Genomic DNA, 19226 nt, shown 5'->3' with positions numbered 1-19226 from the left:
TCGAAAAATACACTTCGTTGTTATTTTCCACGCGTACGTAAATCATGTGTATATTCCAAATTTAATATGAAGGCAATTGGAAGATATAAATGCAATTTATTTCCGGATTTTCATATACACTTCGTTGCCAATTCATTTACACTTCGTTGCCAATTTGATATAAAGTCAATTGGATATTCATTGCCATCCAATCTGTCCAAAAAAAGATTATAGGAAATGCTTGAAAAATACATTTAATGGGGAACAAACAAACCAAATTATAGGAAAAATCAGTGCAAGTAATTAATATCTGTGAGTAGCCGTGGCTGTGACACTTGTCAGCCAATGAGAGGGGTGAGAAAAAAATCATTCTTGAAATGCCATGTTTAACATTGTTTTGGATAAGGATTTAATTTCTTTTATAAAGTATATAGATTAAAACAACACAATCAACTAATCTTATTCAATTCTACAATTACTAAATTTCTAAGAGACACATGTTCCTAAAAAACAAGCAGTGGATCTAATTAGGAATTTACTGTGTGCACTGAGCCTTCAATTAGAAAACAACATCAACATGTTTCCACATTCAAAACGCAATCATTGCAAAAAAAGATAAAAAAACAAAATCAAACTCAGAACAAAACCAGAATGGATCAGGGCTCATAAGTCATATCAAGTGTATAGTTTGAAACTCAGCCACTGTGGGAAATGTCTAGTTCAATTTGAAGGTTTGAGGGAAGAGGAGGAGGAGAAAGAGAGAGAAGAAGAAAGGACAGAAACTGAGATACTAGAGCTGAACCCTTTGATGTAAAGGGTGTGGCGGCATCATCAAGTTCTGAGCTTGATCGCGGAATTAGGGTTTCCCACTCGAGCCTCTCTCTTTGTAATCACCTCCCCTTTGCCTCAAGCAGCATAGCTACTGTGACCCATGATTTTTTACGATCAATAGACTTATATTCAGTCACTTCACCGAGTGAAACTGTGAACAAGATCTGCTCACGTTGCCAGATCTGGGTGATGAAGGTGCATGGAGAGGACGATCTGACATGAATGTGAAAGGTTGATGAAGAGTGTGTTTGATTTTGGGTGGGTTCTGAGAATTGTGTTTAGGTTTTATAATAGATTGTGTTAATTTTTTAGAAAGTCAGAATGAAGATGAAGAAGGTGAATAATTTCTGGGGAAGATGAAGAAGGTGAAGATTGTGTTAATTTAAGTAGGGACTGAACTGACGTTAACTTTTTTTCCAACTTTCATTTTACACGTGGACACTCCATCAACAACAAAAAAAGGTCATGTCACACTTCCGTTAACGGCCGTGAGTTTTTTTTAACCTAGGGGCTGCTGATGAGAGATATTTGCCATATCCAAGGACCACGAGCGACATTTTTAAAGTTTAGGGACGAAGTTGAAGACGGTGGACACATTCAGGGACGAACTTGGCTATTTACCCAATAACAATTCATCCTTCATGGCTAGTGTAATTAAATGTCAGTGTAAAACTGTAACTCATAAAATTCAACTAATAAATCCATCGAAAAAAGTCTTGACGTCTAACTCATTTTTTTTCTTCTAACTTACGAAATTTGATGTATCAATGCAAGTAATTTTATGAAAATATTAAATATCAATCCATCAAAAGAAAGTCTTGAAATCTAGCTCATTTTTTCTTCTAACTGACGGTAGATATATACAAATTTGATGTATCAGTGCAAGTAATCTTATCTCTATCGAAAAAAAGTCTTGACATCTTTTTTTTTGTTACAAAAGTCTTGACATCTAACTATATAGTTTTTTTCTTCTTTCTAAACAGAAAAGTTCCGTATGAACACACTTTCAAAATCTTCAATTTTTATTGCTAAAAACACGTTATCATACATAAAGCACATCAATCGTATAAACACTAATCAAACACCCATTTTTCTTTCCATTTCTCACATTTTATTACATCACATTATATATAAGATATATTACTTTTTATATTCTCTTTTTTCTCTCTTTTTCTGATAAGGATGACAATAAATAGGGTCTGATAGCACCTATATATACTCGCGTTTTAAAAAAAATTACGTACCCATTCTCATACCCACATAAATAGCAGCTTGAGTGTTCGTTTTCATACCCGCCTCTAAGTACCTATATGCAGGGAACGGTTGACCAGCAACATTAAGCCAAAGGTTATCATTGTGAACCCATGAATAATATAACACCATGTTAAATACTACATTTTGCCTTTATTTTAAATTTTATCATAACATATTATATATCATATTCATTACAATTTGCATTCTTAGATTTTTGTTTTAATGATATGTCATTTTTTTTACTGGATGTGTCGAAAGATACTGTCTTGGGTTCGTGCCCATACAAAAATTTCTCTTATTTCTTTCTCTCTCTGGGTGTCTAGCAATTGAGTGTTTTCACCAAACAATTATCCTAGGAAACACTCTCTCACCTCATCTCACGTTGTCTAAGGCTCACTAGTATTTATTATTTAAGCTCGTTTGGGCAAATGATGAGTTGACACACACAGAGTTAAGAAGAAGATCATGTGGAAGCTGAAGGTAGCAGATGGTGGCAAGAATCCTTACATATTCAGCATCAACAACTTCGTGGGAAGGCAGACATGGGAGTATGATCCTGATGCAGGTACTCCTGAGGAACGAGCTCAGGTTGAAGAAGCTCGTCAGGATTTCTATAACAACCGCTACAAGGTCAAGACTTGTGGCGACCGACTTTGGCGGTTTCAGGTATCTTGAGCTTGCACCATAGTGCTTAAGGAAATAGAAAATTTTCATGCAGTCATGCTGTGTATATATAAAAGTTTAAATTATTCAAAAATAGATTAAAGGTGTAGTGTGCGTATCATTATGTAAACTTTATTATTTACACAGTCATATAATTGGATTAGGCCACATAAGAAAATATTTTTTATTTTAATTAAAATTTTGAAGTAAAAGTTATTATGTACAAAACCATTTTACACTACATATCTATTATACACCAGATCGTTACGAGTTAGCTAGCCACACCTACCAACATACTGCATAAGGGATCATCTCCCAAAGCGTCAGATCAGATTTGGCCTGTTGAACGAGTGATTCTAGCATTAAATTTTGAAACTATTGATGGCAGCACCATGACATCCCTTCTCTGTACAAAATGCCAACCCATATTTTCAAGTCATCTCAAAACTCACCATCAGATGACCCGTAGTTTCAGGGATAATACTACAAATGCTACACCGGCCTTCGGTCTCTATAACCAGTTCGCGCGTCATCAAATTCATCTTCACCGCAACCTAGCTTGTTCAATGTTGTCTGCTAAAAGAACAAGATCACCTTTGGTGGGATAATTTTGCAAACTTGCTTGGGGATGGTCAAAGCTTCCTAACTCAATAGGATTTCGCTTCATCAATTTGCAGATTTCGTTAACCGGGAATACTCCCCCGGCACTTATGCTAGGTAAATAAGAGTTAATTGCCATAAGAAACCTCCCATGTTCATCTTAGACCATTGCAGACTCCCACCTTATTGGCAGTAACATTCTTATTAACAACTAGAGCATACATACGTGGGAAGGACATGTGCAGAGGCAGCAGGCCTACCCAAGGATCCATCCATAAACAGACAAAATTTCCAAAACAAAATCTTCATATGAAGTTTTCATGATATCTTGCCACACATATGAACAGTCGTTGTATCTATCCACCACTAGATGAAGAGTCAAGCAGATTCCATACAAACCATACTTCGCACATAGCACTTTTTTCCACAGGGCATCTCTCTCACCACTAAATCGCCAAGCCTCATAAAAGGGCCTTGTTCCTCCATCTAAGGAAGCCAAGACCAAGGCCTCCTAATTGAGCATCCTTGCATATTTGCTCCCAGACGATCCAAAATACCTTTCGTTTCCCTTAATTGCTTCCCCATCATTAGCTTTTCAAAATGTCCAACCATACCCACCGGGGCTTTAAATAATATTATGTAATACATTGAAATTGCATATATAATAATGGCCTTGAGAAACACCACTCTCCCACTTAGGGATACAAATTTTCAAACGCGTGAAACGAATTGAAGACTAAAAAGTAAAGGTGAATTCTATTATACCCTCATTGTATAGTACACGATTGATGCGATTTGACGTGTACCAATAAAAAACCCACATCTGACACTGTATTTGAATTTTTGTTTCATTTTAAAACATATATGAGAAAAAGAAGAAAAACCCACTTAAATGTTATTGGTCCACATCACGTCTTGTATCATACATCAACTAAGTGTTGTGGTATCCTAGCAAGCACCAAAAGTAAATCCTCACATAAATACAGTTGAAAACATGTAATCGATCGTAGCTATTTTTCCATCAAAACCTGTTCCAAATTTCAACTTAAAATCATTAAAACATAACATCATTACAACAAAAAATCAATTGTAAATCCGTTGTAATGATTTGATGGATCAAAGCTACCATGAGAATTAAATTTGACGAATTGATCCAACGAAGGTGACCAGCCGAAGAGTGAATATGACATGCATATTTCAACAACCACGATTGACGACTCAATACCATGCTCTTAGGCCACCTTAAACACTCTATAAAGCCCCCACAAAAATCACTGCATTCCTCCAATTTATGTGCGAAATGATCCAATCATATTCAATGTGTTATTTTTAATAAAACTTATAAAATTAAATAGATGAAACAAAATACGATAAAAAGTGGCAATTAATATTATTGTCTTAAATTTTTAAAACAACAAATAAATTAGAATAAGTTTATAAAACGATTTCAGATAAATTGCTACGAGTATATTATTATCATGAAATTTTTTCCAATAGAAAGTATCTATATATGTATTTGATGAGAACACCCTAAAGTACCAATTGTAATGATTTTATGTTGTAATTTGAAACAGGTTTTAATGGGAAAATAACTACGATTACATGTTTTCAACTGGATTTATTACGTGTGGATTTACTTTTAGTCTTGTGAGCCGTGAAAAATAGTTGGCCTTGTTTCACGCGTTTGAAAAAAAGACTCCTCTTATGAGGAGACTGATTTGATACATGAGAAGTTTTCTCCGAATAATGGTGCCTCGTTCTAGGAGTCTAACGTGACAGCAGAACTTCTCACTTTAGGAGTCTTTAGTCAACATAATGATGATGTAATTATTGAGTACATAAACTCTTACTTCTAGGCGCCTTTGTCATAAAGAAAACGTCACATATGAGGAGTTTTTTGCAAAGGGTGGCCACCAAGACATCCTACATGGCCAAAACTACCGCAGATTGGTAAATATTTATCAAAATACAATATTTTTGGTAAATACTTATTTTTTTTACAATATTTAAAAAAAAATCTTAGCATCCAAAAAATGTATAAATATATAATTATTATTATTTAGATCATATTTTTAGTAAAATAAATGAGTTAACCATTATTATTATATTGCTATTATAATTCAAGTTATTAATTATTACATCAGGGTAACTACGAGGATGAGTTTGAGATGGGTCTTTGCACCCCTAAGTCATCCTCTATTTGGCAAATGTTAATCAAAGTGATGGGTTTTTCTTCTATATATATATTTTATACGCAAATGTTAGTTGTTAATAATATTAGTAAATTAGTCATTCATCAGGGTTCGAACCCTGGATCTTTCTTTTTATCTCGATCTCTCAACTCTTATGTTTCCTAACTCTTACCATATGATATCACTCTTACCATATGATATTATTTTTTTTCTCATCTAAAAATATAACTTTTATTCTATTTTTGCTTCCCTGTTTTGTGTAGGTTATGAGGGAAAATAACTTCAAACAAACAATACCTAGTGTGAAGATAGAGGATGGAGAGGAGGTAACATACGATAAAGTGACAACAACTGTGAGAAGGGCCGCACATCACCTAGCAGGATTACAAACCAGTGATGGCCATTGGCCTGCTCAAATTGCTGGTCCTCTGCTTTTCACGCCTCCCTTGGTGAGTGCAACTACTCAATATAATATTTCCTACTATTATTATTATTATTATTATTATTATTATTATTATTATTATTATTATAAAGCATTCACTACAAGAAAAAAAACCTTATTTCTAACAGTCAGAAGCGGTCGGTAATCAAGAAAAAAATTCAATAATCAATATCAATATCAATATATATTAGAAAATAAGAACTTCTATAAGACTGATTTGGTGAGGTGGCAGCTCCTGATTCAATCTCAGAAGAAAAAATCCACGTGTCAATTTGTTAGATAGCAAATTCCACATTTCAAGTTTTGAGTTATCAGTGGCCAAAGCAGTCGATAAAGTTGTCGGTAACTGATGTCCAATATTTTTTAAGCATGTCAAGTTTACACCAGCAACAGTTTCAAATTTTGAATTACCGATAGGTAAAACCGTTAGTAACTTAACGATAACTAAACCTGCCAAATTACAGACGGGCAAGGTTGTCGACAAGATGTTTATTTTTTATTTTTTTAGAAAACATGTTATGATGGTCCGACCATAAATAACAGCGAGATTTTGTGACGATTTTCAAAAAGTCGTAAAAAGTCATTGGTAATAACTTAGTTTCTTGTTGTAATTACGATAAGATAAAAGAAACATATCAGAACTAAATAATCCTATGGAGCCATGGCCTTGCAAACCGCTGCCACGGCGCGCACCATGGCAGGACGTGCTCCTCTTGTATTCTTTTGTTAAACTCAACGGCAAACTACTTTAGATTTTCAATTCACAATTTAATATGTTTAGATTTTCAAGGACTATTTTAGATTAGGGTATATAAGTCAGAAGATAAAATACACATATAAACCATATATATGAGTTTCTACTAATCAGTTTTCTACTTGCTCCTCAAAACATTGCAGATCTTTTGTATGTACATAACAGGTCATCTTGATTCTGTATTTCCAGAAGTGTACCGCAAAGAGATTCTTCGTTACACATACGTTCATCAGGTATACTTATTCAATTTCAACAAGCAATTAACTTTTTATTTATTTGGCTGATACAAGTATACGCCACGGCCGACAATCTTATATGAGCCTGAAATATCCACACGTTGTTGAGCTAGCTTTCCCAGTGATTTTTTTCCAAACACAAACTCGGATGGAATTGTTATCCAAGTTCTTTTATTAATTAATTAACTTGCCCCTTTTTCTTAGCCATGAAATTTAAAATTCGCTCATGCCAACAATGAACAACTAATTAATATTGATCATGTTGTGCTTTGATTTGAAGAATGAAGATGGAGGGTGGGGACTACACATAGAGGGTCACAGCACCATGTTTTGTACTGTACTTAACTACATATGCATGCGAATACTTGGAGAAGGACCTGATGGAGGTCAAAACAATGCTTGTGCAAGAGCAAGAAAATGGATTCATGATCATGGGGGCGCGACACACATAGCTTCTTGGGGGAAGACATGGCTTTCGGTATCTTTCATATTTATATATACTAATATATACCCAAACAAAAAGGCATGTAGTATGTTACTTATTTGAATGAATCCTGCATCTGTAGATACTTGGTATATTTGATTGGAGTGGAACCAATCCAATGCCTCCAGAATTTTGGATCCTTCCTTCATTTCTTCCTATGCATCCAGGTTGAAGTGATTAACATTAATGTTGTCACTCTTTTTGGAACAATGTATATCTGAATTATTGAATTGAGAGTTTATTCTACATTTCTACTCATATTTTCAACTTAATTAATTGCAGCTAAAATGTGGTGTTATTGCCGATTGGTGTACATGCCTATGTCTTACTTGTATGGGAAGAGATTTGTGGGTCCAATAACACCACTCATCTTACAGTTGAGAGAAGAACTCTTTACTCAACCTTATGAAAAAGTTAATTGGAAGAAAGCACGTCATCAATGTGCAAAGGTATGAGACATAGTCTCCAACTAATCACAATGTGTAATATATACATATATCCTCTATATGATCATGGGAGGGATAGTTAAATAATGGTCTATTTTATGTATCACAGGAAGATCTTTACTATCCTAATCCTTTGATACAAGATCTGATATGGGATAGTTTATACTTATTCACTGAGCCATTCTTGACTCGTTGGCCTTTCAACAAGCTGATCAGAGAAAGAGCCCTTCAAGTAACAATGAAACATATCCATTATGAAGATCATAATAGTCGATACATTACCATTGGGTGCGTGGAAAAGGTAGGTACCATAACAATAAAGCATATCTTGTATTTATAGAATGCATGAATCAAACTCTTTTTTCATGATAAAATTCTGAAATTTAAAAGCTAGTCATAGAAATTTATATACAGAATTAATTCTAGCTTTAAAACAATTGTGAAGGATTTTCAAACATACATGTATATATCTCTCAGGTTTTATGCATGCTTGCTTGTTGGGTGGAAGATCCGAACGGAATTGCTTTCAAGAGACATCTTGCCAGGGTCCCGGATTACTTGTGGCTTGCAGAAGATGGAATGTGCATGCAGGTGTGTATATTACATCATCATATTTGAATAAAAATTAACTACATATAATCATTATTATTTTTTGACAATGTTAATATAACCAATGTGATATTAATTAATTAATGCAGAGTTTTGGTAGCCAAGAATGGGATGCTGGTTTCGCCGTTCAAGCTCTGCTTTCTACTAACCTAATTGACGAACTCGGTCCCGCACTTGCAAAAGGACATGATTTTATCAAGAATTCTCAGGTCTGCTTAATTTTATGTGACAAAATCATATAACTCTGCTTCCTTCAAGTTAAGGAAAGTAAACTCCCAAATGAACCAAGTTTACCAAATTATGCAATTCATTAAAAAGATATTTCGGTTCCCTATGGCTTTTCTATGCAGTGGCTTAATCAGCTAAATGAAAATTAACGGATTACTTTCAAGCTGACATTATACTTAGCATTGTTTTGACTATTGAGCGATGTGTGCTAGCTTTATCTTGCAGCATTAAATGGGTAATCTTATTCCACAGGTTAAGGACAACCCTTCAGGAGATTTTAAGAGTATGCATCGCCATATTTCCAAAGGAGCATGGACCTTTTCTGATCAAGACCATGGATGGCAAGTTTCTGATTGCACTGCAGAAGGTTTTAAGGTAGCTAACTACATAGGTTGATAATTTAAGTGTGACATCTCGAGTTTCACATTGGTTAAGAACGAATAAGGTGAAAACAATAATAAAAAATGAATGACTTATTGATTTGGTGCTTACATAGCATTTTTTTAATTGTTCACCGGTGGAGGGATAGAGTTTAGGGGGCTTTTCTGTTGGCTGCTTGGGCACCATTCTGGTGTTTTGTTATTACTTTCTCTGTTTCTTTTTTTGTGCTGTGTTGTTCCTCTTCTCTGTTGTTGCTCTGCCTTTCTTTAGCGTGGGCTGCTTCGTTTCTTCTGTTTTTGTGCTTTTGCCTGTTTGGCTTGGCCTTTGTTTCTTTCTTTTTTATGAGAGGGGTGTTCTCATGCTTCCTTTGTTTTTAATAAAGCTTATTTCCTTTGCAAAAAGAAAACGAGTCTTATAAACTCAATGTCTTAATATTTTTGGTAAAGATATAATGTCTGATTTTCTTTGTGGTCTTTTTTGTTGACCTTATTGGTGGAGGTTCTCCTTCTTTAGGCTTCTTATTGGGCTAAAACTTTGATATGACAAAGCCAATCATAGTAAAAGTACCTAAGTGGATTAAAAGGTTTCACTTGAGATATACTCACACTTGAGAGCAAGATGTTTGGAAATCAAGTTTTTTCTTTCTGTCTTCTTTATTGGCTCATTCTTTCGTATATAATCTTGTGCATGGTTGTGTCTCGTTGATGAACAACGACGCAAGTGTTGATAGCTTCTGCTGAGAGGAAAGCATGGTAATGTGAAGGTGACTCAAATTTGAGGGGGGATTGTTAGTAATTCAAGTGTGATGTCTGAAAGTTTAATTATGTTTTAATTCGCATGTAATTTCCTGTCTTGGGCAGTAGCTTGTGGATCTAGCACCCCTTGTGCTAGTTTTGAATACTATTTGATATAAAAAAAACTATGATGTATGGAGTCTCACATTAATTAAAAATGTTGAGGTAAATGTAATATAAGAAATGAGACTCATAAAATCAATGTCTTAAGGTATTGGGTAAAGATGTAGTATCTGATTTTCTTGATGGTCTTCTTTGTTAGCTCACTGGTATGACTTCTCCAGTTTTCACTCATCATGTAAAGTTATAATTGTCATACTCATATCTATTTGACATAATTTTATTGGACACACAAAGAATGAGACATCAAATAAGTACAAATGATCTTCATCTGAAAAATATATGTTAACCTAGCTGAAATTCTTGTGTTCAATTTCAGTGTTGTCTACTTTTGTCAATGTTGCCTCCAGAGATTGTAGGGGAAAAGATAGAGCCTGAAAGGTTATTCGATACTGTCAATCTCCTATTGTCACTTCAGGCAAGTACTATATATTAAATTTATTGTCATCTGCTTCTAATTATTTAATAAGTTAATCAGTAATCCTTCTCCTTGCTTAAAGGAATTTGATCATTTGATGTTTGATTTTACAGTGTTATATGATTAAATTTTCTATTTTTCATCATTATAGAGTAAAAAGGGTGGTTTTGCAGTATGGGAGCCAGCAGGAGCTCAGGAGTGGCTGGAAGTAAGTATTCAATTAGTGAATAACTAAACATAAACCCATGACATGCAAAGATTAAATTAGTATAGGCAAAAAGCAGGGATTTATTCTCCTTAGTTTGTACATGTATATATAATTTAACTGATTTGTGCAATTTTTATTAGACTTTTCATTGTGTTTTAATAATTAAATGGGTTTTTTGTTTTTTAAATTATATTTTAGGGTTTATGGTTTCATTTTAGATAGTCAAATTATTGTTGAGTTAGCAAAAATAAGGGTGTGTGGTAAAATAGAGATAGATTGCAACGTCTGATTTCGCGTCTCATCTTTAATGTACTATAAATAAATATAATAGATGTTATGTGTACCTGTGTATTTATTAATTGATAAAAGTCGTTCTGTAGTTAACAAACTAAGTAATTAGTTTTGTTGTAACCAAAAAAATAACTAATTAGTTTTGTCATTATTTTTCAGCTACTCAATCCCATAGAATTTTTTGAGGACATTGTAATTGAGCATGAATTGGTTGAGTGCACTGGATCAGCAATTGGAGCCTTAGTTTTGTTCAAGAATCATTATCCAGAGCATAGAAAGAAAGAGATCGAGGATTGCATTGCTAATGCAGTTCGTTACTTTGAAGATATACAAACAGCAGATGGTTCTTGGTATGGAAATGCAGGAATTTGCTTCATTTATGGTACTTGGTTTGCACTTGGTGGTCTAGAAGCAGCTGGCAAAACTTATGCCAATTGTGCTGCCATTCGCAAAGGTGTTAAATTTCTACTCACGACACAATCAAAGGATGGTGGGTGGGGAGAGAGTTATCTATCATGCCCAAAAAAGGTTTGTAATTGAATATATAATTCTAAAAATTCAGTTTGGCTGGTCTAGCTTTACCATAAAAGCTAGTTCATGATGGGGACTGCTCTACCCTATAAGATCTTATTTAGTTATATCTCTAGTTAATATGAGAGACCTTAATGATTATTATTATATACCTATTAGTTTCTAATGCTTCTTCAACTTGTACATAAATTAATGCTAATGATATAGTGATGATCATATCTTACTAATGAAAATAATGCAGATATATGTACCTCTTGAAGGAAACCGATCAAATGTTGTACAGACAGCATGGGCTCTTATGGGTTTGATTCATGCTGGCCAGGTTTGTGTGTGATTTTGGGTACACTTAACGTAAATTAAAATAAAAATGCTTACTACTATGTAATTGCCCATGAATCTTAAGTGTTCTTTTCTCTAATTCATTGCACAGGCGGAGAGAGACCCTACTCCACTTCACCGTGCTGCAAAATTGCTCATCAATTCTCAGCTTGAAGATGGTGATTGGCCCCAACAGGTTCATCTCAATCTTTGGCTCTTATTTATGCCTAATCATGTTACTAATTGTATTTTGTAACTAACTTATTTAATGATGGTTTGGATGGAGTTTCTATTGCTAATTGTTGTTTGCCTTACTAATAACAGGATATTACTGGTGTGTACGTGAAAAATTGCACGCTGCATTACCCAATGTACAGAAATAATTTTACAACGATGGCCCTAGCTGAATATCGTCGACGGGTTCCATTACCTTCCACTGCTGTTTAACTTGTAAAGATAGCTGTGAGCACAAAAAGGCACAGCCACATCAATAGATCATGCAAATAAAATAATCAAACAAGTTTTGACCTTGTACAATTGTACTCTTATTACTATAGTATGTATTTAGTGTCGGTTTGTTGCCTGTTAAATTTTTTATTAAGTTGTTTTTATTTCCATAACACACTTTTTTATCTTATTGTTTTGCTTGAGGTATAAAATTGTGTTGTTCCTGCTTTACTACTTCTTTTAATAAAAAGCGAGAAGTTTCTACTTCTTTCCTTAACATTTCTTTCTGTTATTCATTACATTACAAGTTTACCCTCAAGAGGGAGAGCAAGTGCGAATGACCCAACCCTCAAGAATGAATTGATGACCTATTTATTTTAACTTTTAGAAGATATAGTGATCTCAATATGTTTTAACTCATTAACCTATAAATTTATGGACATACAAATAGATTTGTCAATCTACTCGAATATTTTATTATAAAATAAGTCTTTAAATAAGCTATCAGACCAAACCATGCACGATTTTAAAAAGATCAGGCCCTGGCCTAAAAAAATCTATAACAGGTAACAAGTCGGTATTAGACCTTGAATTTTTTTAATATGTTATTAGAAATTGGGAGGCCTATACTCAACCACAAAAACTAGCTCAAGAGTTGAGGTTTGCACTACCCTTATAAAGCTTATCTTGGCTCTATCTCTAGCCAATGTGGGACTTCTAACACACCCTCTCACGTCCAGGGTTGAACAGACTGGAACGTGAGATAAAAAATGGGTGACCCAAATATGGGAGGTCTCCACAACAAATGGATCTATGATAGGCTCTGATACCATATTAGAAATTAGGAGGCCTATATTCAACCACAAAAGCTAGCTCAAGAGTTGAGGTTTGCACTACCCTTATAAAGCTTATCTTGGCTCTATCTATAAGGTCATTGCTAAACAGCTTCATGTGCAGCATATTCCTGCTACCGATCAGCTGGCTGATGCCCTTACCAAGCCTCTCCGTACAGTTTTGTTTCAAGATTTGAGAGCCAAACTGACCGTGACTGATCTTCCCGGTTCAGTTTGTGGGGTGAGTATTAGAGATAATAGTTGATTTAGTTAATTAGTAGTTAATATTGGTTTTTATATTATTATTAATTGTGTAATAACCCAGCCTATGTGGTGGCTAGGGTTATGTTATTAGTTGTTTAGTATCCCAGCCTATGTGGCGGCTAGGGTTACTTGCTTGCTGTGTAAGTTTGTGTTCTGTGGTCTCTATATATAGAGAGCCGCATAACCTTCTATCATTAAGAAAATAATACAGCGTTAGTTTTCTCTCTTGCTTCTATTGTATTACGGTTTATCATATATGTCAAGTATATTTGTCTTCCTCTCATCCATTCTTAATCAATGTGAGACTCCAACTAATACTTAAACTTTTTCAAACATTCTTCTCCTCAAACAGTAAGTCACCGATATTCACTCTCATTGTATCACAATGAGTCGTTACCATGTCACACCAACCATTAACTTCAATATCACTTGTTAGAGAGACGAGGAAGCCCAAAGCAAGAGAACTTACATTAATGGACTCACACTAACACTAAAAACCACCAAGAGAATCAAACCGCACAGCCAAAGTCCCGAACCCTTAAGGCATTGGGTATGTGGGTGATAACTCTTGTATTATCTTCCTCTCATCCACTCTTAATCAATGAAAGACTCCCAATTCAGAGTTGAATTCTTTTCTCAACATGAGCATGGGTGGAAAGCAAAGCCTAAATTAATCATAGTTGAAATGCAAGCGTAACAGAAGTTTTTTTTTTTTTATGAAATAAACAAACTCACACAAGAATGGGGGATTGAACAGTGTTTATAAAAGTTAAATTTTATGGAGAAACAATTTTGGGATATTTAGGTTGTGACTAAACATATTTACGCCTTCACTTATTCATTGAAGAGGGTAAAATGTGCATATCCATATTGCATAATGAATTTTAACTATTGAAATCTGTTTCTGTATTATTTCAGTTTTTGAGGAAGGAATATATAAATCTATATACTTTCTGAAATCGTGGATTTTGGGTTGCACGTGAATATATACAGGTAAAATAGTTACATTCCACTTGAAGCAGCAAAGTAGAAGTAGAACAAAGAAGGAACAGTGTTGTTAAATAGCGGCTATAGCGGCCGCTACCCGCTATAGCGTAGCGGGAATTTGCTTCACCGCAATCGTTATGCCGCTACATAGCGGCCACCGCGATAATCGCGATCGCGGCCGTGAACGCCATAGCGGCGTTATGCCAGAAACGGAAATATCGGATTTCATGGAATTCAAACGTTTTTCTGGCTAGTTTTTAGGGTTTTAAAAACAGAATATAATGGGCCACCTCCTATTAACGCTAATTCCCATTAATTACCCTAATTCCCTAATAACTATTCTCTATATTAACGCTTCAACTCTCCTCTCCTCTCTTTCAAATTCTCTCTGGTTCTCACTTCTCAGAGACTACACTCTACAGCACGGTTGCAACTTGCAAGCAAACCTTCTCAGAGTTTCTGCTTTCTGGTGAGTAGATCATACTCTTTTCCGCATCCTCTCATTCCTCTGTTTTTTGTTGACAACACTGAGAAGGAAGCGATTATATGAAATCTCACAACTGGGAAGCATGTTGTCTCGACGAGGGATGATCATGTATTCTTCTCTAACACAGAAAGTGCTGGTGTCAAGTAGTTATTTGCTTTGTCAAGCAAGTGTGCAACCTAAGCAAACGCAAAATTGAGAAGAGTTCAGTGAATGGTTTCATCTTTTTCCTACACAAAGAATGTTATCAATTATAGTTTCCATACCAGCTCATAAAGCTCCCTCCCTTCCTCAGCAACATACTCGTAACATACCTAGACAAGGTTGAGAAGGTTTAGTTTTTCTTTTTTATCTTTTTTTGCTTAAATAGTTCAATCTTATAACCATGCAGGGTTTACTCACATCAAAGCTTTTGTTTCTTGCAGTTGAATCATGTAGTGCCTTCACACATATATCAGCCACATCAGCACAGCTGATGCCCTATAAATAAATCATACAATTTGGCATTTGTCAGAACAGATCAATTATTCCAATAATGAAAAATTGTTTGCACTTTGCAGGTAATTGAAATAAGTTAGAATGGAAAAGCCTCAAAAAAGAAACGTAGTAAATAATAATACACTACTAACCTGAGATATTCGATTTCCTTGATCAAATATTAGAGTGCGCTGCCCACCAGGTTCTTCCTGTTAGAAAACTTGCAAGTTAGTTGATAATTGAAGAATGCTAAATTATATTTCCACACCATGAACAGAAAGAAGAGGCCAACTCACTTCAATATTACATTCACATTACTAGAGGTTTTAATCGTTTAAAATTATCATAAAATCTTGCAGTTTAAACTTTAAATATTTCTATATGTTGAGATCCCAAATCAAGTAGAGATATGAGTCATATGACAACAATAAAGCAGCTTAGGCTTGGGCAATCACTACTTTTAGGTTTTTCCAATTCGAAATTCTAGTCTATCCTAAATTTGCAAATTAACTTGGCTCCGTGGCTTTCACATTGCAATTGAAAAAAAAAAGTCCTATTATCTGTCAAGATTTTTTATATATCTGAATGCTTGAGATTAGCACTCAGACATTTGAATTTCTAATACATCAATACAAACTGAATCCCTTAATTTTAGGGATTAGATGAGATAATTACACTTGATTCCTGATTAACACAATCGATACAATATCTGGAGTCTGGACAAACAAGTAAATCTCAACACTCCCCCTCAAATCGGTGCAAATATGTCATATGCATCAAGCTTGTCACAACTATATGCTGTCTTTGGACCTCAGAGTGACTTGGTAAGAATATCTGCTAGTTGATCATTAGAATTTACAAAAGGTGTAGTAGTTTTCCAGATAGAACATTTTCTCAAACAAAATGGCAGTCAACCTATGTTTATGTCACTCATGAAAGACAAGATTAGAGGCAAATGTAAGTCTATTTGTTTATCACAAATAAGACTTGCACTTATTTTACCGAACTAATTCATAGACAAGTTGTTTCAATCATTATGAGTTCACAAGTAGTAAGGGTCAAGGCATTGTATTTGTGTTCGATTTAGCAACAACATCTTCCAAGCTGCTAAGATCCCACATCGACTACAGATATGGCCAAAATAGTTTTATTAAAGCTTTGGCAATCCTAACCTTAGACTCTTACAAGGGACTGAACGTGAGAGGATTTTTTTTCATGTTTTTGGTAGAACTTATGTATGAAGAGTTTTGAATGGATATACAAACAGGTTATAAATCAGAGCACTAATTATTGATAAAATTTTATCAATCGTAAGCACATTCAAGTACATGTTCTACCTACACGCTACAATAGGAACTTTACCTCCAATGGACCTGGACGAACTATTGTGTACCCAAGGCCAGATCTTCTTAAGGAATCTTCGCCTGCCTGGAGAATTCAGCATTGACATAATCAGACATATAAAAAAGGGCAAAAAAGAACCGAAATCAACTGTCAGTAAACTCGGAAAAACTAAACAAAGAACAGAACAGACCTGCTTGGCTTTAAGAACCTGCTCCCGCCTGGAAGGCTCAATCCCTTGTCCTGAACATGAAACTAAGACAAAATCGGTTTCTTGCCCGGTCTGCAGCATATTCACATGTAAAATTTACATTAGGATGATAAGTATAATCAACATTAACAGAGAATTTATGTCATCTACACGCCTTGTTAAAAACAGCCTTCTTTTCTGTTCTTTTCTATTTTCACATTGTTGTAATCTGGCAGAACAAGACCTAAAAACTAGCAATGAAAGAATTTACACCATACAAGTACTTTTCATACTTCCAAAAAAGCAGTACAACTAAGGATAGCATTCTTGGAATAATTAATTTGAAAATGATAATGATGACAATAGTTTCTCTCAAGAAGAAAACTTGGTAAGAACCATAACTTGTAAAAAAAAGGCAACTTGGTAGGTACTATAAAGCTCCCACCATGATGGGGTCCATGGAAGGGTTAGACCTAACATATCCACACTTGTAAAAAGATGAAGACTAAAGATTTTTTCAAAAAATAAACAAGTGTTATCATTTAAGTACATACTATTGTTGGCATAATTGCACTAAATTATCTCAAGAAGAAATAATTTGTTACAACTAATTTATTCTCCTCATTCATCTCAATATCTGACACTGTAATCTACATTGAACTACTGATTTTACAGCACAAATACACGATGCTGTAGTTGATGCCACCTTAAGAGGAAACTGCATAAAAGCACTTACAGGCAAAGCTTTTATATATTCCAATATAAGCTTAAAGCTTCTCAAATCCTGTTTCATAGTTGCATTTGCATCAACGGACCTCTGAAACAAGAATGAATATAGATTCAGCACTTAGCAATTGTAAACTAGTTTCAACAAAACATGAAACTTATGCAGAGAAAAGAGGGGGAAAAGTTATGTACAAAAACAAAACAAAGCAATGAAACGGGGACTTCGTAAGTTATTGCACATGTTTAGAATTACATAAGGTATTTAACAGGAAAGAAAGATAATACTCATTAAAAAAATTATAGGATAATTAGGTAATGACCTCGCTTTTGGTTGGAAGCTAAGCAGGAACCTGTTATCAAGTCCGAAAATTAAGGTCTATGTTAGGGAGAATAAATGACATAACTGTTAGGGATTGGAATCCCAAGTCTGTTAGTAAATGACATAACTGTCGACCAGGCAGTTAGAGGAGGTATTTGTAATGAGCAAAGGGGGAGAAGGAGAGTTAGTTAGATAGTTACAAATTGTTAGTTACTAAACAGAGGAGGGAAGAAAAGTGCCCTCCTGAAAGAACATTTCTATCCTGCATTCTTTTTGTCTCTAAACCCTTCCGCTTACAATTCAGCTTTTTGGAGTTTCTAAATTCCTTCTAAGGTTTAGGCTGTCACTGGGACAACAACCTTCTATAACAAGAGTTTAGAAACAGCAGCTGCCTTTTCCCTACAGTGAGTTCTCTGGGAGCTTTGGATTTCAGCAAGCTCATCCGGGTAGTTTTGCCCCTCACCCGTTATCCATATTTTTGAATAAGAAAAGACGACAAGTTGCCGTGGATTAATATTTACAAGGTCCGAAAACACAAAGCTACATTTAACTGTTTAAGGAAAAGAATTGGAAGCAATAAGGTAGTGAACATAACCTGTTTTCTAGGCTCAAAGCGTATTGTCAATGTGTGTACAAGAAAAGGGTCTAAAACTGGATCATCTGGGTTCACAGGGCGGAATGATGAAAATGGTACTCTAACCTGTCATAGTAATACAGATAGGGAACATGAAAGCTATAACTTGATTTGTCATCAGTGTTGACAAAAAATAAATTTCAGAGAAGGTTAGTCAAAAAGAAAATTACTCTTACCCTACAAAATCCCACTTTTGTACTAAATCTTGTAAAATACAATTTACTCTGACTTGGATCCCCAGAAGCACCAGCTTCGAGAATTAATACATAAGATCTACCATTGCCGCCAACAGAGAGAACCAGACCCGGAAGAGATCACCAGTAATAGTAGAGCGAGCAGTAGCACAAAAAAATTTCGGCTATTTTCTCGACATTATTTATTAATAAATATTTTTTATAAGTAAAAAATAGTAATAAGTTTCATTTGTTATTTTCTTTAAACTTCTCAACTTATGATTAACTAGTATTTTTTATCCATTCGATGCACGGGGAATATTCATTTTAATTTATTTTGTGCGCTTTTATGATTTTTGCGTTATTTTTTAAAATATATTTTTGTATTAATATATAATTTTTATATTAGATTTTTTTTATAGATGTGTTTTTTTTTTTTTGGTCGTAGCATGATAATGAATTTAGTGTGTATGTGGTGTCTTGTCTCCCCTGAGACGACATAACACACACTTTTAACTTGTCTTGTTTTACAACGCTTGTTGTATGTGTGTTGCATATATGTATGTATATAT

General features: G+C 34.6%; 2 protein-coding genes across 4 annotated transcripts; one reads left to right on the top strand and one right to left on the bottom strand.

Moving 5' to 3' along the window:
* Positions 1-2320: 2320 nt before the first annotated feature.
* Positions 2321-12505, top strand: LOC130745623 (beta-amyrin synthase-like). 3 transcript variants are annotated; one of them, XM_057597975.1, is made up of 16 exons: positions 2329-2730; positions 5783-5968; positions 6859-6948; positions 7232-7429; positions 7518-7602; positions 7718-7884; positions 7991-8182; positions 8359-8472; positions 8580-8699; positions 8971-9093; positions 10333-10431; positions 10583-10639; positions 11090-11458; positions 11703-11783; positions 11892-11975; positions 12104-12505. In XM_057597975.1, exons 1-16 carry the CDS (start codon positions 2530-2532, stop codon positions 12224-12226), a joined length of 2289 nt encoding a protein of 762 aa, XP_057453958.1. In that variant the 5' UTR covers positions 2329-2529; the 3' UTR covers positions 12227-12505. The 3 variants fall into 3 exon arrangements, 2 of the variants coding, with proteins under 2 accessions (XP_057453958.1, XP_057453959.1); XR_009021829.1 differs by lacking the exon at positions 12104-12505 and having other exon boundaries at positions 2321-2730; positions 11090-11457; positions 11701-11783; XM_057597976.1 differs by lacking the exons at positions 2329-2730; positions 5783-5968 and adding an exon at positions 6608-6676.
* Positions 12506-14273: 1768 nt separating this feature from the next.
* Positions 14274-18816, bottom strand: LOC130745622 (protein HIGH CHLOROPHYLL FLUORESCENCE PHENOTYPE 173, chloroplastic-like). Its single transcript, XM_057597974.1, has 9 exons — positions 18658-18816; positions 18443-18547; positions 17539-17619; positions 16806-16895; positions 16634-16699; positions 15424-15480; positions 15197-15274; positions 15061-15108; positions 14274-14973 (listed from the first exon to the last, which is right to left on the bottom strand). The coding sequence occupies exons 3-9, from the start codon at positions 17593-17595 to the stop codon at positions 14902-14904; spliced, it is 468 nt and encodes a 155-aa protein (XP_057453957.1). The 5' UTR covers positions 17596-17619; positions 18443-18547; positions 18658-18816; the 3' UTR covers positions 14274-14901.
* Positions 18817-19226: the final 410 nt, after the last annotated feature.

Source organism: Lotus japonicus, chromosome 3 (assembly GCF_012489685.1).
Source record: "Lotus japonicus ecotype B-129 chromosome 3, LjGifu_v1.2".
In the NCBI taxonomy this organism is placed as follows: Eukaryota; Viridiplantae; Streptophyta; class Magnoliopsida; order Fabales; family Fabaceae; genus Lotus; species Lotus japonicus.
The sequence above is the reverse complement of the archived record's forward strand: the minus strand, read 5'-3'. Positions and strand labels throughout refer to the sequence as shown.